Genomic DNA, 13,259 nt, shown 5'->3' with positions numbered 1-13,259 from the left:
TAACTTTCAACAGGAAAGTTCTGTCTATGTCTCCTTAGCCTTGCCTCCTAGAGCTACAGAGCAGAAAATTCAAAACAGACAGGGGTAAGTGATTAAATAAGTGCACATCCCAGAACACCTGTCTCTAGGACAGACCGTATTAGTTCTTAAACTTAATTGGGCCATAGCTTCTCACACAAGAGTATTGTAAGGACCGGACGCATCTTCCAAGGTTATGAATGAACACAGACAGGCAAAGAGTAAGCGTCTGTGTTTACTGAACATGTGCTCTGTGCTGGGCATTTTACACGTATGGACTCATCTGATCCTTCCAGCAACCCTATGAGGTGGGTCTATTACTACGCCCATCTTACAGATAAGAGTACTGAGGCACAAAGTGGATGAGTATCTTGCCCAAGGCCACGCAGCTGTCAAATGCAGGACCTGAAATGCAGACCCAGCAGGCTGGTTCCAAACCTCTGGCCACTATGCTTGGGAGCGGGCACCTAATAACCACATTTATGGACGAGGAACGTGAAAAGGGGAAGGGAAGATGCTTTTCACAGAAGGCAAAAGGTATTTGGGAATTTAAAAAGGACAAACGATAAACGCCTTAACTCTGTGAAATGGTGCAATTACATGGTCAGAGTGTCACTGTGTACATGGCCATGTCTCCCCTATTTCCTTGATAAAAATGCGGATCTTTAAAGTATTTTTACTATAATTATATCATTAAAAATCATGTATAGAAAATTACTCTTTCTACTGTGAATTTTTAATTTTTATGGACATTTTTTTTAAAAAATTCTCACCCAAGGATATTTTCTCCACTGATATTCAGAGAGAGTGGAAGGGATAGAAAGAGATGGAGAAACATCGATGGAGAGAGACACAGCGATTGGCTGCCTCCTACACTGGTCCAGACCGGCAGGGATGGAGCCTGCAACCGAGGTACGAACCCTTGACCAGGGCTGACACTCTAACCACTGAGCAAACTGTCCAGGGCTTATTTATAAATATTTAAAATACCTGTTACGCTCCTGACAACGTTTATTATGATGACACATACCCACAGCAAGGCAGGTCTAACTCCACCGTGGAACACAGGCGGGCAGTGTGTGTTCCACAGGCTCTGCTTTCCCTAAGCCAGGGCCCGCCTCCTTTGACAAGAGTGTGGTGCTGCGATACTTGATATGACCACGAGGTGGCACCAATGTCCCTCGAATAGACACCCGATGGGGCCTCAAGGTTGCTCCCCCTTTTCTCTTAAGAAGGTACTTACAGACTGGACCTGCAACTGGAGGTCATTCTTTTCCTGCAGCAGGGACACCATTTTCTCCTCCAGCTCCTTCCGGCGAGCCTCAGACCTGGCCAGTTCCTCCTTGGCCCTCTGGAAGTCCTCCTTCATGGTGGCCATCTCCTTCTCCGCCTCCGCACTCTTGAGGAGGGGCTTGATCTTGAAGAACAGGTTCATCCAGGGCCAGTGCTTGACGTTCATAAAAGAGCGGATGTTGTACTGGATGCAGAAGATGGAGTCCCTGTACATCCGTTAGGACGGGGGTTAAGGGACCACAGCGAGGTCTTGTCTCCACCCACCTACCCTGTGGGCCCCAGGACCTGCACCGCTCCCGGCTGGGTGGGAAGGAAGTACAGCCAAGCTGAGCAGAGCCTACGGACTCCAGAGTAGATTCTTAAAAGGGGGGTGGGGAGGGGGGCGCTGGGGCAGAGGAAACAATGTGCAAAAGTTGGGAGGCAAGAGGGGGCAGGGGCCACTGGTGGGTCTCCCATTCACCAGTTCCCTCCTGGAAGTGCTGTGCCTAAGCGTGCTGGTGCCTCCTGTTTATTGGGTGTTTCTCCCACATTTGATTAGTCAGCTCTCACCTTTTGAAACTCTGAGAGCTAATTATTTGCCATGTGGGCTCCGTTTTTATGCTTAAGTATCGGCGTACACCCGGGCCTGCCTTCAGTCCACTGGTCGTCTCCCAGACTCCTGCCCTCGTTGAATTGATCCATTTTCCTAATTTCGACACCCACACTGTCTCCTACTCCTCACCCTCCGCAGCTTCCTATCACGTAGCTCACGTTTTCTTTCCTCTAAACTGTACCTTCTCTTGGGATGTTTTTAATTTCTGCACTGGCTTTCCTTCGCTTCACCAAGCCGGGTGCCTGGGAGATGTTCTTGACTAATACATGTTGATGGCCCAGATGGCAGTGACAATGCCTGAGCAACACAGGGCATCGGACAGTAGTTCTCAACCTTCCTAATGCCGCAACTCTTTAATATAGTTCCTCATGTTGTGGTGACCCCCAACCATAAAATTATTTTCGTTGCTACTTCATAACTGTAATGTTGCTACTGTTATGAATCGTAATGTAAATATCTGATATGCAGGATGTATTTTCAGGGGTCGCGACCCACAGGTTGAGAACCTCTGGTCAGGACATCTGGGAGGGTGGGCTTCCCCCCAAAGGCCCCTTTTCCTGGGATTCCCACTCATGACCAGCTACCGTTGCTGCTATTCCTCCCGCTTACCCATGGGCCATTTCCTCACTTAGGTCCATGCCAACTGTTATTTGAACTGGTCTTGGTCCCGTCCTCTAGGTCCCCCTCTCTTTGGAGCTGCCAGAGGTGTGAGTTGCAGGCAGGGCCTCTCACTTATCTCCTTACACACCTTCCACGGCTCCCCACCGACCAGATGGTCCCGTGGGGGCTCATTAACACGGGGACCTTCACTCCCTGCACCTCACCTTTGCTCCCAATGTGACCGGCTTGTTGGGCTCCCTCTCCAGCCACCCTCTCAGGCCAGGCAGAGCTGATTTCAGAAAGTCCTTCCTTCTCACTGACCCTTTCAGGCCAACCCCACCTCCAGCAAGGTTGGGGACCTATTCTCAAGTCCCGCCCTCTCCTGAATAGAATGCTGACAGTGTGCGCATCACAGGCATTAAAATTAGTCACGCACCTGTCTGCTTCCCAGCCATGGGAGCTCCTAGAGGCCAGGGTTCCCTTCTGTGTCCCCAGGGCCGAGCAGAGACCCCAATAATGAATTCCTGCTCAGGGGATGTTGGTTGAGTGGATGAACAAGTACATGAAAGTCCCGAGACTAAAAGCAGGAAGTGATCGTCTGCTCCTAAGGAGGGAGGGCAGGGTAAGGAGGGGGTGAGGGTCTGGTCACCTCCTCTCCATCATCTTCTTGAACTCCACCCGCATCAGGTACCCTCGGCACAGGGCCTGCGTGCGCGTCATCAGGATCACCAGCTTCTCATCCCTCATCTCCTCCAGAAGTCCCAGGAGCCCAGCTTTGAAAAACACCTGTGTTAAAGGAGAGACAGCCCTGCTCCGTTCTCAGCAGGGGAGCAGCCTCTGCCTCAGGAGAACCTCTTCCTGTCCAACCCCAGCCCTCGACATCTAGGCCTGAGTGGGGACCTCATGCCGGGTGGTTCCCCGGTCTCAAGTCTCAGGGGCCCGGTCTCCTCAGCAGCCCCTCCTGTGTCTTGTCCCAAAGCACATCCCAGGCCCCACCAACCCACATGGACAGATCCCGACAAAGCTCACACATAGTAAGCAAAGAGGAGTCCAGAAAGTGACCTCCGCTCTTAGCTGTGTCCAGACCGAGAGAGATCCAGCCTTCTACCTCCTCGCCTCCCTCTCTCTCTGCCCATCCGAGAAGGCAGGCCTCACCTCGGGCCCATTCACCCCCGGCCCACGTGGGCAGAGCTCCTTTGGCCTCCATGATGTTCCAAGAAGCAGGGCACCCTGGGGGCAGCAGGCTCCTCCCTGGCGGGGTGGATGCTCTAGTCCCACCTGTCCCTCTGGGACGTGGAGCGCTGGGCTTGAGCCAGCGTTGAAGCCAGCCTTTGCCACTCAGCATCCAAGTGACTGTGAGCAAGTTTCTTGCCTCCAGGAGCCTATGTTATCTCACCCTCCCATCAACCCCCTGAGGTCAGGACCACCTCCATCGCCACTAGGTTCTTGGGAGGCCCAATGAAACGTGTGCAGAGGACGTGTCGCGGGCTCCCTCAGTCACATCAGCTCAACAAATGGCGGCCATTTCTGTGGGTGACAGCTCTTCTTCTCAAGTCCTCATGGCCCCTGTAATTCTTTCCATGTTCTCCTCTCCCTTGGGCTCCTTCATCTCCACTGGAGTGTCTTTACTCTGCTCCATCCAGGACACCCCAGCTCCCATCGCTTTCTTCAGCGGCTGTTGGGGCTCCCACTTCCAATTTAGCCTCTAGACCAGGGGTGGGCAAACTTTTTGACTCGAGGGCCACAATGGGTTCTTAAACTGGACCGGAGGGCCGGAACAAAAGCATGGATGGAGTGTTTGTGTGAACTAATATAAATTCAAAGTAAACATCATTACATAAAAGGGTACGGTCTTTTTTTTTTTTTTAGTTTTATTCATTTCAAACAGGCCGTAGTTTGCCCACGGCTGCTCTAGACTCTGAACAGCCAGCACCGAGATGGAGACCTCTGTGCCCAGCCCGCAGCCTCCCTCTTCCTGGGCCACTGGGCAGGGAGCGGTCAGACTCAGCAGATGGGGAAAGAGACCCCTTTCTTCTGCTCAGCTAGCAAGCAGCTCAGGCTGTGGTTACGGTTACACAGGGGGGAGGGAGGGGGTGCCCAGCTCCCCCTGCTCTCACCTTGGTGTGGCCAAACCGGTACTGCCCCCGGTCCACGTCGATGGAGGTCAGAAGCTTCTCGGAGGCATTTTTACTGTCAATGAACTGCCCTTCCGGGATAGCGCTGGCGTTGAGGAGCCGGTAGCTGGGGAGGGAGGACGCAGGCCTGGCCCGGGGCTGCTGGCTGTGGCCGCTGGGGTGGACGGCCTCAGCGGGGAGGGCCTCTGGCCACACAGCTCTCCTGAGGGCTGCACCCTGCTCCTCGCTGCTCAGGCCCAGGGGCTGCAGAGCCCTCCGAGGTCCAGGCCAGCGAGGCTATGGCCCCCCCCCCCATGGGTAAGGAGTGGAAAAGGAGTGGTGTCGACTGTCCCTGGGCAGAGGACCTCTCCCTCTCCCCCAAGAAAAAGACAGAGCCATGGACACCCTGGGGTGGGGGGCTTGTGGGCCCACCCCACACCCAGCCACTGGGGGAATGCAAAGGCGCCCGAGAGCGAGAGGGCAACGGCGAGACCACCTACCGCTGCTTGAAGTCGGCATAGAGGAGCCGGCTGGGGAAGCCTTTCCGGCAGATGCGGATGCCCTCGAGGACCCCGTTGCAGCGCAGCTGGTGCAGGACCAGGTGGTGGTCCATCACGCCTGCGGAGAGAGGTGCCGAGGCTGCCGCTTTGGACACCATGGGCCACTCCGACACCCAGACTTGAGAGGAGAGGGTTGGTGCCCGCTCCAGGGTGGGAGTGGCTGGAGCTTGCCTAAGTCTCAGTAGAAACAAACCCGATTTATTGGGTAGACTCTACATCCCATCACCATGGGAGCAAGAGTCAACATCAAGTATTGATGTTTACCCTGTAGATGGCCCTTGGCCCTGTAGCTAGGCCCCAAGGGAGGCAGATGGGTGGGGCGGACCCTCTGGGCCTCCCAGTGAGACCTGAGGTGCCCTGCGGTCCCTACTCAAGGACAGGGATGTCAACGTGCAGGCTGTGCATTCAGTGGGGGAAGAAAACCAGAGAGAACAGGGGGGCTGTGGCAGGGGTGGAGGGAGCAGCATGCAGGGCGGTCGTCTGTTAAACATTGGGCACCTGCAAGGGAGGAGGCGAGAAGAGGAGCCAGAGGGACCAGACCCTGTGGGGAGGCAACGTGGTCACTCTTGGCACCAGCCTGGGTCAGGCACGAACCAAACGGGGACCCAGAAAATTCTGCCTTGAGACTCTGAGAGGGGTTTGAGGAGAGGCATATGGCTACATAATGGCTTTTAGTTGTGAGCTCCCTAAGTTTCTAGGGAAGGGCTAGAGCTGGTTTTGGCCTAACCTTATGGAAACTTCTAGAATGCTCAAAAGTTCCCCTGAATGCTGCGAGGAGAGCTGCTTACACATTTATACAATTTTGAAGATTCTTCTAGAGCTGTACCACTGTGTGACCCAGTAGTCTTTGGCCACATGTGGTTATTTACATTTAAATTCAAAGTGAATTAAATTAAAAGAACCACTGTCTTAGTTGCACCAGCCCCATGACGTATAAACCATCCGGGGCAGCTCCGATAGACAACTTCTCCATCATTCCCAGAAGTCCTAGTGGAGAGCGATTCTCAAGGAAGAAGTGGTTACGAGCAAGGAGGAAATGTGTCAGAAACTCAGAGAATCTCCAATGAGAGAGAACCATGGAAATCATCCAGTCCAACCCCATCATTTCTCCGCTGAGGATTCTAACCTGGGAACTTGTGTACTAGCCGTGTGAACTTGTACTTTTTATGCCACAGTTTCCTCATCTGCAACATAAATATAACGATGATATCTATCTGCTTCATAAGGCTGTTGTGAGGACGAAGTGAGTTCACATGAGTGAAGAGCTTAAACCAGCCCTGGCCACACCGAGAGGGGCGCAGGAGCTACTGGGAGCGGGGACTGTTGCTAGTTCCCACAGAGCCGCTCTGTAAGGCGGGAGGATGCCCAGGGAGGCAGGGCCCGGAGGGGTGAGGTGCCTCCCAAGGTAATAGCAGGTCTGAGCCTGGACGCCCCCCTCCCCACCCCGCAAGGGCCCCTCTATTCGTGCAGGCTCAGAATTCGGGGTTGAGTTCTCTTAGATCCCTCTCTATGTCCCCCTCAACCCAGGCTGCGGCAGTTTATAGAAGGTCCATACTCTCCCTCCACTCCCCACCCCCTCCGGCCTTTGCCTTTGTACCAGCATGCAAAGCTCCTGCGAAGGTCCCCAAGCTACTGCCTCATCTTTGTCCTGTTACGTTTGCTGCAGGACATTTCCCTCTTTATTCCCCTCCTTAGTTATTCCTTCGGCCCCACTCCTTCCTCCAGCGACTTCAGCCTTCATGGGCAGTTGTACTGATTGTGTGTTTTACTTTCTGTGTTCTATGATACTCTGACATCTTGGCGCCATGTTGGCCCAGGAGAGACTGCTTTTCCCAGAACCGGCCAATTCCTAGAGGTGGCAAGTTACTCCCCTGCGGACACATAGTTCATAGGCAAGCCATCCAATGCAGAGCCCGTCGCCCCAACCACTACCTGTATAGGCCTCTCACCCTCAGGGCCTGTATTCCCAGGCCCTGCTCCCCGAGGGCCAGGTGCCCCACACCTGAGGACAGCCTCTACCCCCAGAGCCCACTGAAGGTATTCAAAGCAGCCAATCCCAAGCCTGTTCCCCTGCCTCGCTCTCCCCACTCTTCCCCCCCTCCGCCCCCCCTCCCCCCCCCCCCCCCCCCCCCCCCCCCCGCCTCGCCCATGTCTTCCCGTGGAAACCACAATAAAGGCTCTTGCCCTGGGCTCCCCTCTCTTCCCTTCCTCCTGCCTGACCCTGTGGTCCCCGAGGGACCCTGTGTGGTGTGGCAGCCTTTTCCTCCTGGGCACTGTGAATAACTATCTTTTCAGTGCAGTCGCCTGCTGGTCTGCTGGCCTCCCGCCTGAGTAAGGACAGAACCTACATGAAAGCAGCAGTGAGTCACCCATGGCCCTTGCACCGCACACACTTGGCGGATCCAGGTTGGCCACAGAGCAAGCGCGAGGCCTGAGCCCCGAGCCCAGTTCGGAGGGGCTCCAGCTCCAGTTGCCGAGAGAGGCTGTACCCCTGAAACCTGGAGGACAGTGAGGACGGGTACAAAGCACCAAGGGAACACGTGGGCGGGAGGGGGGCTTGCGATTAGATCAAGGGCCGTGGCTCCAGCCCAGCTCTGGGCACCTGGGGTGAGGCATTGAAGTCTGCATGGTCCCACTTCCCCCTCCTAGAAAAGGAGCGGCTACGGAGTGTTGCCCAGGCTCCGGTATCCGTGTGTTAGTCTACCCCCAGGCTCCGGTATCCGCATGTTAGTCTACCCCCAGGATGGGGATAGGAAGCAGAGTGCCAGAGCAAAGGGGACGCCAACAGAGAGGATGGGACAGAGGTTTCGCTAACGTCTACCTTCCAGAAGGAATAGTAACCCAATGGATTACCGAGCCCCTGGGGCCCCTAAGATGCAGTTTAAACCCACAGACGGTCAGTCTATTTCCCGTCACCTGACGCTTGCAGGCCATGTGCCTTATCGAAGAGTCATCGCACAGGTACAAATACATATTCAACAACAATAATGGAACTTGATTTTCTTTAGGACAATGCAAGCCAACAATTTCATTTGATGCTTAACCAGAGAAACAATTCTGTTTCTACACTGGAGGGAACTGGCTGTGCTGGGCTCTAGGGAGGGGTGCAGCTTGCCCCAGACACGGTGCCTTTAACTTAGACTTCAGAACAGAACTTCCATGGCAAATAAATTCTGCTACATATAGTAGACCAGGTAGTGTGGGGAATTAAAGTTTTTGATTTTAAATAATAGTAATAATAATTCCCATATTATCATTATTATAAATAATATTATTCTCATAATAATTTCTTATAATTTTATCATCTTACATATTATTATCCTATAATAATTATCATTATTATAATTGACAGCCCACATTAATTCAGTGTTCACAATGCGACTGGTCCTGTTTTAAATGCTTGCCGTGCACTCATTCATTTACTCTTCACCACCCTCTGAGGTGGGTTAAATGAGTTAATATTTACAAAGTGAGTAAACATTTTATAAGTGCCCATTACCTAAAGGAATGGATGAAGAACTAACTAAATAAATGGACGAATGAGCACAGGTTTTCTGCTTGCTCTATAGAGCAGAAAGTTAGTTACTGGCTTAGGGTCCCACGGGCAGTAGAAGATGGAGCTGGGATTTCTTTTCTCCACCATCTAATTCCTCTGCTCACTTGCAACGTTGCCAAGGCAGGGAGGTTACTCATGTACCAGAAACCCATGTTCTGGATAGAACAGTTTGACTGCGGAGTGAGCTACCTGTAGCCACAGCTCCACGTGACAGTTCGTTTTCCCCTTCGTGACAAACGACCCTGAAACACGGCTGTGCTATGGGAATATTTGTGACTCCAGGGCTGGGTGTGGTGGAGGGTCTGCTGGGCTGCACAGTGTCCCCTGTACACCTGGTCTCATCCTCAGTTTCCTCTTCTGTAAGATGGAGATCATTCTCCTCTTGCAGCGAACTGTGGTAAGCAGTAGAGGCAATGTAATGAAGTGGCTGACATACCGTCTAGGCCAGGGGTGGGCAAACTTTTTGACTCGAGGGCCACAATGGGTTCTTAAACTGGACCGGAGGGCCGGGACAAAAGCATGGATGGAGTGTTTGTGTGAACTAATATAAATTCAAAGTAAACATCATTACATAAAAGGGTATGGTCTTTTTTTTCAATAGTTTTATTCATTTCAAACGGGCCAGATCCGGCCCACGGGCCGTAGTTTGCCCACGGCTGGTCTAGGCTCAAGAAACAGCTGTGATTGATGTTGATTGTATTATGGGATACCTAAGAGAATTACTTGTCAGTTCTGGTGGTTCTTCATTCTCGGGGAAAGGGAACAACAGAACCCTTGAAGAACTTTATGAAAGTTATGGATTTCATGTATCTATGTGTGTATATCCAATACTTTGGATGTGATTTCATAGTAGGAGTGCCCAATAAATCATACAAGGTGCCCAGTTGAAACTGAATTTCAGATAAGCAGGGAATATATTTTTAGTATAAGTACTTCCCAAATATCGCATAAATCATCGCTATACTAAGACACTTCTCATTGTTTATCTGAGTTCAAATTTCACGGGGTGTCTGGTGCTTTTATTTGCTAAATCTGGCAGCTGTTTCATAGATTGTCTAGAGAAGTGACGAAGACTAGAGAGCTTTTCTCAGCGACACAGCGGTGCATATGAACACGCGCGCACACACACACACACACACGTACACACACGCATGTGTGCGCTCACACCCCCAGAATTTTGCATACGTTTCAGGGAGCTCTGCTCTGGGGGATTCGCACTCACCAGGAGTCTTGGTTTCATTGGGAATCAGGCATCGTACAAAGTGAGGGTGAGTGCTCCTCAGGTTGGTCATCAGTTTGTTTAGGTTTTCCTGGGGCACAAACCAGAACAAGCTCAGTTACTTTAGCGAATGTTTCACTGGGCAAAACAACCACAGCTGAACGTGGAAGGGGCCAAACACGCACCCTGAACACGGCCGACACGGTCTGGAAGGAGGAGCCCTTCTTCTTCCCTCCTTTCTTGCTCCCCCCGGAGTCACCTGGAGACAGACACAGAGGAGGTGTCAGATGAGCTCTGAGGGCATCACTCTCCCCAGCCCTGAAGGTTTTGGTTTTCTCCTGATAGAAGAGACCTGAGGGTTTCTATGTGTGTTTTTTAATGTGCCTCTGAACTCCTTAGATTTGGGTATGCGATCCTTTGTCACTGGGAATGGGGTGGGGTGGGGTGTGGACGGCAGTAACCGGGATGTAACTGAGGTCCTCCGCATCCAAGGAGAATCTTTTCCCCCAGAAGTCAGACCTGACGCTCAGCCAAGTCGCCGGCAAGATGGAGACACCTCTCTTGAGGATTGACCTTCCTTTCATGAGGTTTCCTCCTTCTATGCTTGAGCCCTGTTCATCTCTTAGCGAGGAAGTAACCGGAAGTAATGCAACTGAACATTCTCAAGAATTTTGTACAAGGAATGAGTTGTAGAGTATTCTTTTCTAAAGATGGAAATTTGATTTGGAGTCAGTGATACCAGGTCTACTTTTCCTAAATGGCTCAATTTCCGATTTAGTCTCTGATATGTCATCAAGTTTCATGTGGGAAATGTCATGTCTTAGTTTCCCCTGTACTCCCCTCACTCCACTCTCCTGTCCAGGGTCCATCACGGATTCATGTTTGGGTTGGGGAAGAGAGACAGGAAACCACCTCCCCAGATCCACACCCACCGGGGGTCTTATATTTAGAGTCCTGGTGTATCTCTAAGTGATGTTATTCAATAGTTTCAGAGAACTCTGATTAGATTAAAGGAAGCTGATGTTAATTGTTCAAGTTGAAACTTGTGCCAATTAATTTTTTAAATTGTCTAATTATAGAATGAATGATTATATTGCATATCTTTTCAAATTAAAAATAAATTTGACAAATTTATGTGTTTAAGATAATTTATGATTTTTAAACGCTATTTTGGCAATTATGTTAGAAATGCATATATGAATAACCTTACAAAGTGATACTGGGCTGTACAGCTACTTTGGAAAACAGTCTAGAAGTTACTCAAAAAAGTTAAGCATGGAGTTACCACATGACTCAGTGACTCCACTCCTGGGTAAAATTGACAGCATATTTCCACATTAAAACTTGTACACAAATGGTCATAGCAGCATTATTCACAATAGCCAAGAAGTGGAGACAACCCAAATGTCCATAAATCAGTGAGTAGATGAACAAAATGTATATATACATACAAAGGAATATTATTCGTCTATAAAAAGCAGAGAAGTACTGATACATACAACAACATGAACAACCTTGAAAACACTAGACTAAGTGAAAGAAGCCAGACACAAAAGACCACAGAGTGTATGATTTCATACGCAAAATATCCAGAACAGACAAATCCATAGAGATAGAAAGTAGAATAGTCGTTGTTAGCAGGTGGGGATGTGAGGAGTGGGAAGCAACTGCTAACAGGTTACAAAGGTGATGATAATGTTCTTGAATTAGATAATGTGATGGTTTTACAACCCTGTCAGTATATTAAAAATCACTACATTTTTAAAGGATGAATTTTATGCTTTCTGAATTATATCTCAATAAAAAACTATTAAAGTGTGCGGTATTGGCTGTCATGTCTACTGAGAGGTTTGTCCAGCTCCATAGAGCTCCACCTCATAAGGGAGAGGAAGAAGAGGAGAAAGGAAAATGGAGACCAGAGACAACAAATAAAGCAAGCCAAACTGGAAGCTTGTGTTTCACTACTGCTTCTTCAGAAGCAGCTTTGGGTTATGAGTACGTACACAGAGATTTCCACAGGTCAAGAGATAAAAGAATTTCACCTGCTTCTGCACCAGCATAGTTGGAGAAAAGGTAGGACAGCAGCTTCAGGGAAGACTTCTGGTACAGCCCGACCACGGTCTCGTTCAGGGGGTCCTTGTTCTTGTCAAGCCAGCCGGCAATGTTGTAGTCCACGGTGCCCGCGTAGTGCACCAGCGAGAAGTGGGCCTCGGCCTTGCCTTTGACGACCTTGGGCTTCTGGAAGTTGTTGGACTTGCCCAGGTGCTGGTCATACAGCTTGTTCTTGAAGGAGGTGTCTGTGGCCTTGGGGAACATGCACTCCTCTTCCAGGATGGAGAAGATGCCCATGGGCTAGAAGGAGCATAACATACCTCAGTATTCAATACCAGTCTATTCCAATGACTCCATTGTCTGCAGGAGCCAAGGCCACTTTGGTGCTGCCGCTCTGTTACTAGAACACTGGGCTGTAAGTGCTGTGAGAGCAAGGCCCTTGGTCTGTTCGGGGCAATGACAGAGCAGCACCAGACATATGGTATGTGCTTAATTGAACAAAAGAACATGGAATGAAATTATGTGTATGTAAATGTTGCCCACTTTTAGCAATAGGTTTGCCAACAATGTAGTTATGTACATAGACATCATGTAATATGAGTAATATTTTATTTTATTTTTTAAAATGTGAGTAATATTTTAAACAATAATCTGGATTGATCAGCATTCACCTCCTTCCAACATGACCAGCGCTCAAAACATTATGGAAAACATTTTTTTAAAAGTTAATGTTATCTGTGTTTTCACAGTGACATTGCACCCCACTGCTCCATGGTCCCTCCTCCATGGGTCTTTGGACAAACCAGAAGGGTATGAAATGCCACAGTCCCTGCTGGGCTCCCATCACATTTTTGGGGATAACTGCGCCCTGGGGTCTTAACCACCCAGGCACCTCTCTAGGTGCTTTCCAAACAGCCTTTATGCACAAGGGGATTCTACTGTCAGAGGGCTTACAGCCTGGGTCAGTGGGCTTAGGGGCAGCAACGTATTAGCAGGAAAGAGTTACAGCGAAGAGGTGATGGCCCCACTTAAAGAGGAGCTATCCCTGGGGAATAGCATTTATTTCCTTACCTTCTCTATGAGCTCAATGCAGGCAGCCAGGTCCATCCCAAAGTCAATGAACTCCCACTCGATGCCTTCCTTCTTGTACTCCTCCTGCTCCAGCACGAACATGTGGTGGTTGAAAAACTGTTGCAGTTTCTCGTTGGTGAAGTTGATGCACAGCTGCTCCAGGCTGTTGTACTGGGTGTTTCAA

At 50.3% G+C, this 13,259-nt stretch overlaps 1 protein-coding gene across 1 annotated transcript in view; it reads right to left on the bottom strand.

Annotated features, from left to right (window-relative positions):
• Window positions 1–13,259, bottom strand: part of LOC308532645 (myosin-13) — a gene marked incomplete at both ends in the record, with an annotated part of 49,529 nt that overhangs the window by 22,502 nt on the left and 13,768 nt on the right. The window contains 8 exons of the mRNA XM_081110169.1: window positions 1,262–1,517; window positions 3,153–3,289; window positions 4,621–4,744; window positions 5,118–5,235; window positions 9,956–10,043; window positions 10,138–10,211; window positions 11,995–12,304; window positions 13,076–13,246. Of these exons, the coding sequence (XP_080966295.1) occupies window positions 1,262–1,517; window positions 3,153–3,289; window positions 4,621–4,744; window positions 5,118–5,235; window positions 9,956–10,043; window positions 10,138–10,211; window positions 11,995–12,304; window positions 13,076–13,246 (1,278 nt within the window). The remainder of the gene's footprint in view (window positions 1–1,261; window positions 1,518–3,152; window positions 3,290–4,620; window positions 4,745–5,117; window positions 5,236–9,955; window positions 10,044–10,137; window positions 10,212–11,994; window positions 12,305–13,075; window positions 13,247–13,259) is intronic.

This window comes from Myotis nattereri, assembly GCF_964212035.1.
Source record: "Myotis nattereri genome assembly, chromosome: 16".
Classification (NCBI taxonomy): domain Eukaryota; kingdom Metazoa; phylum Chordata; class Mammalia; order Chiroptera; family Vespertilionidae; genus Myotis; species Myotis nattereri.
The sequence above is the reverse complement of the archived record's forward strand: the minus strand, read 5'-3'. Positions and strand labels throughout refer to the sequence as shown.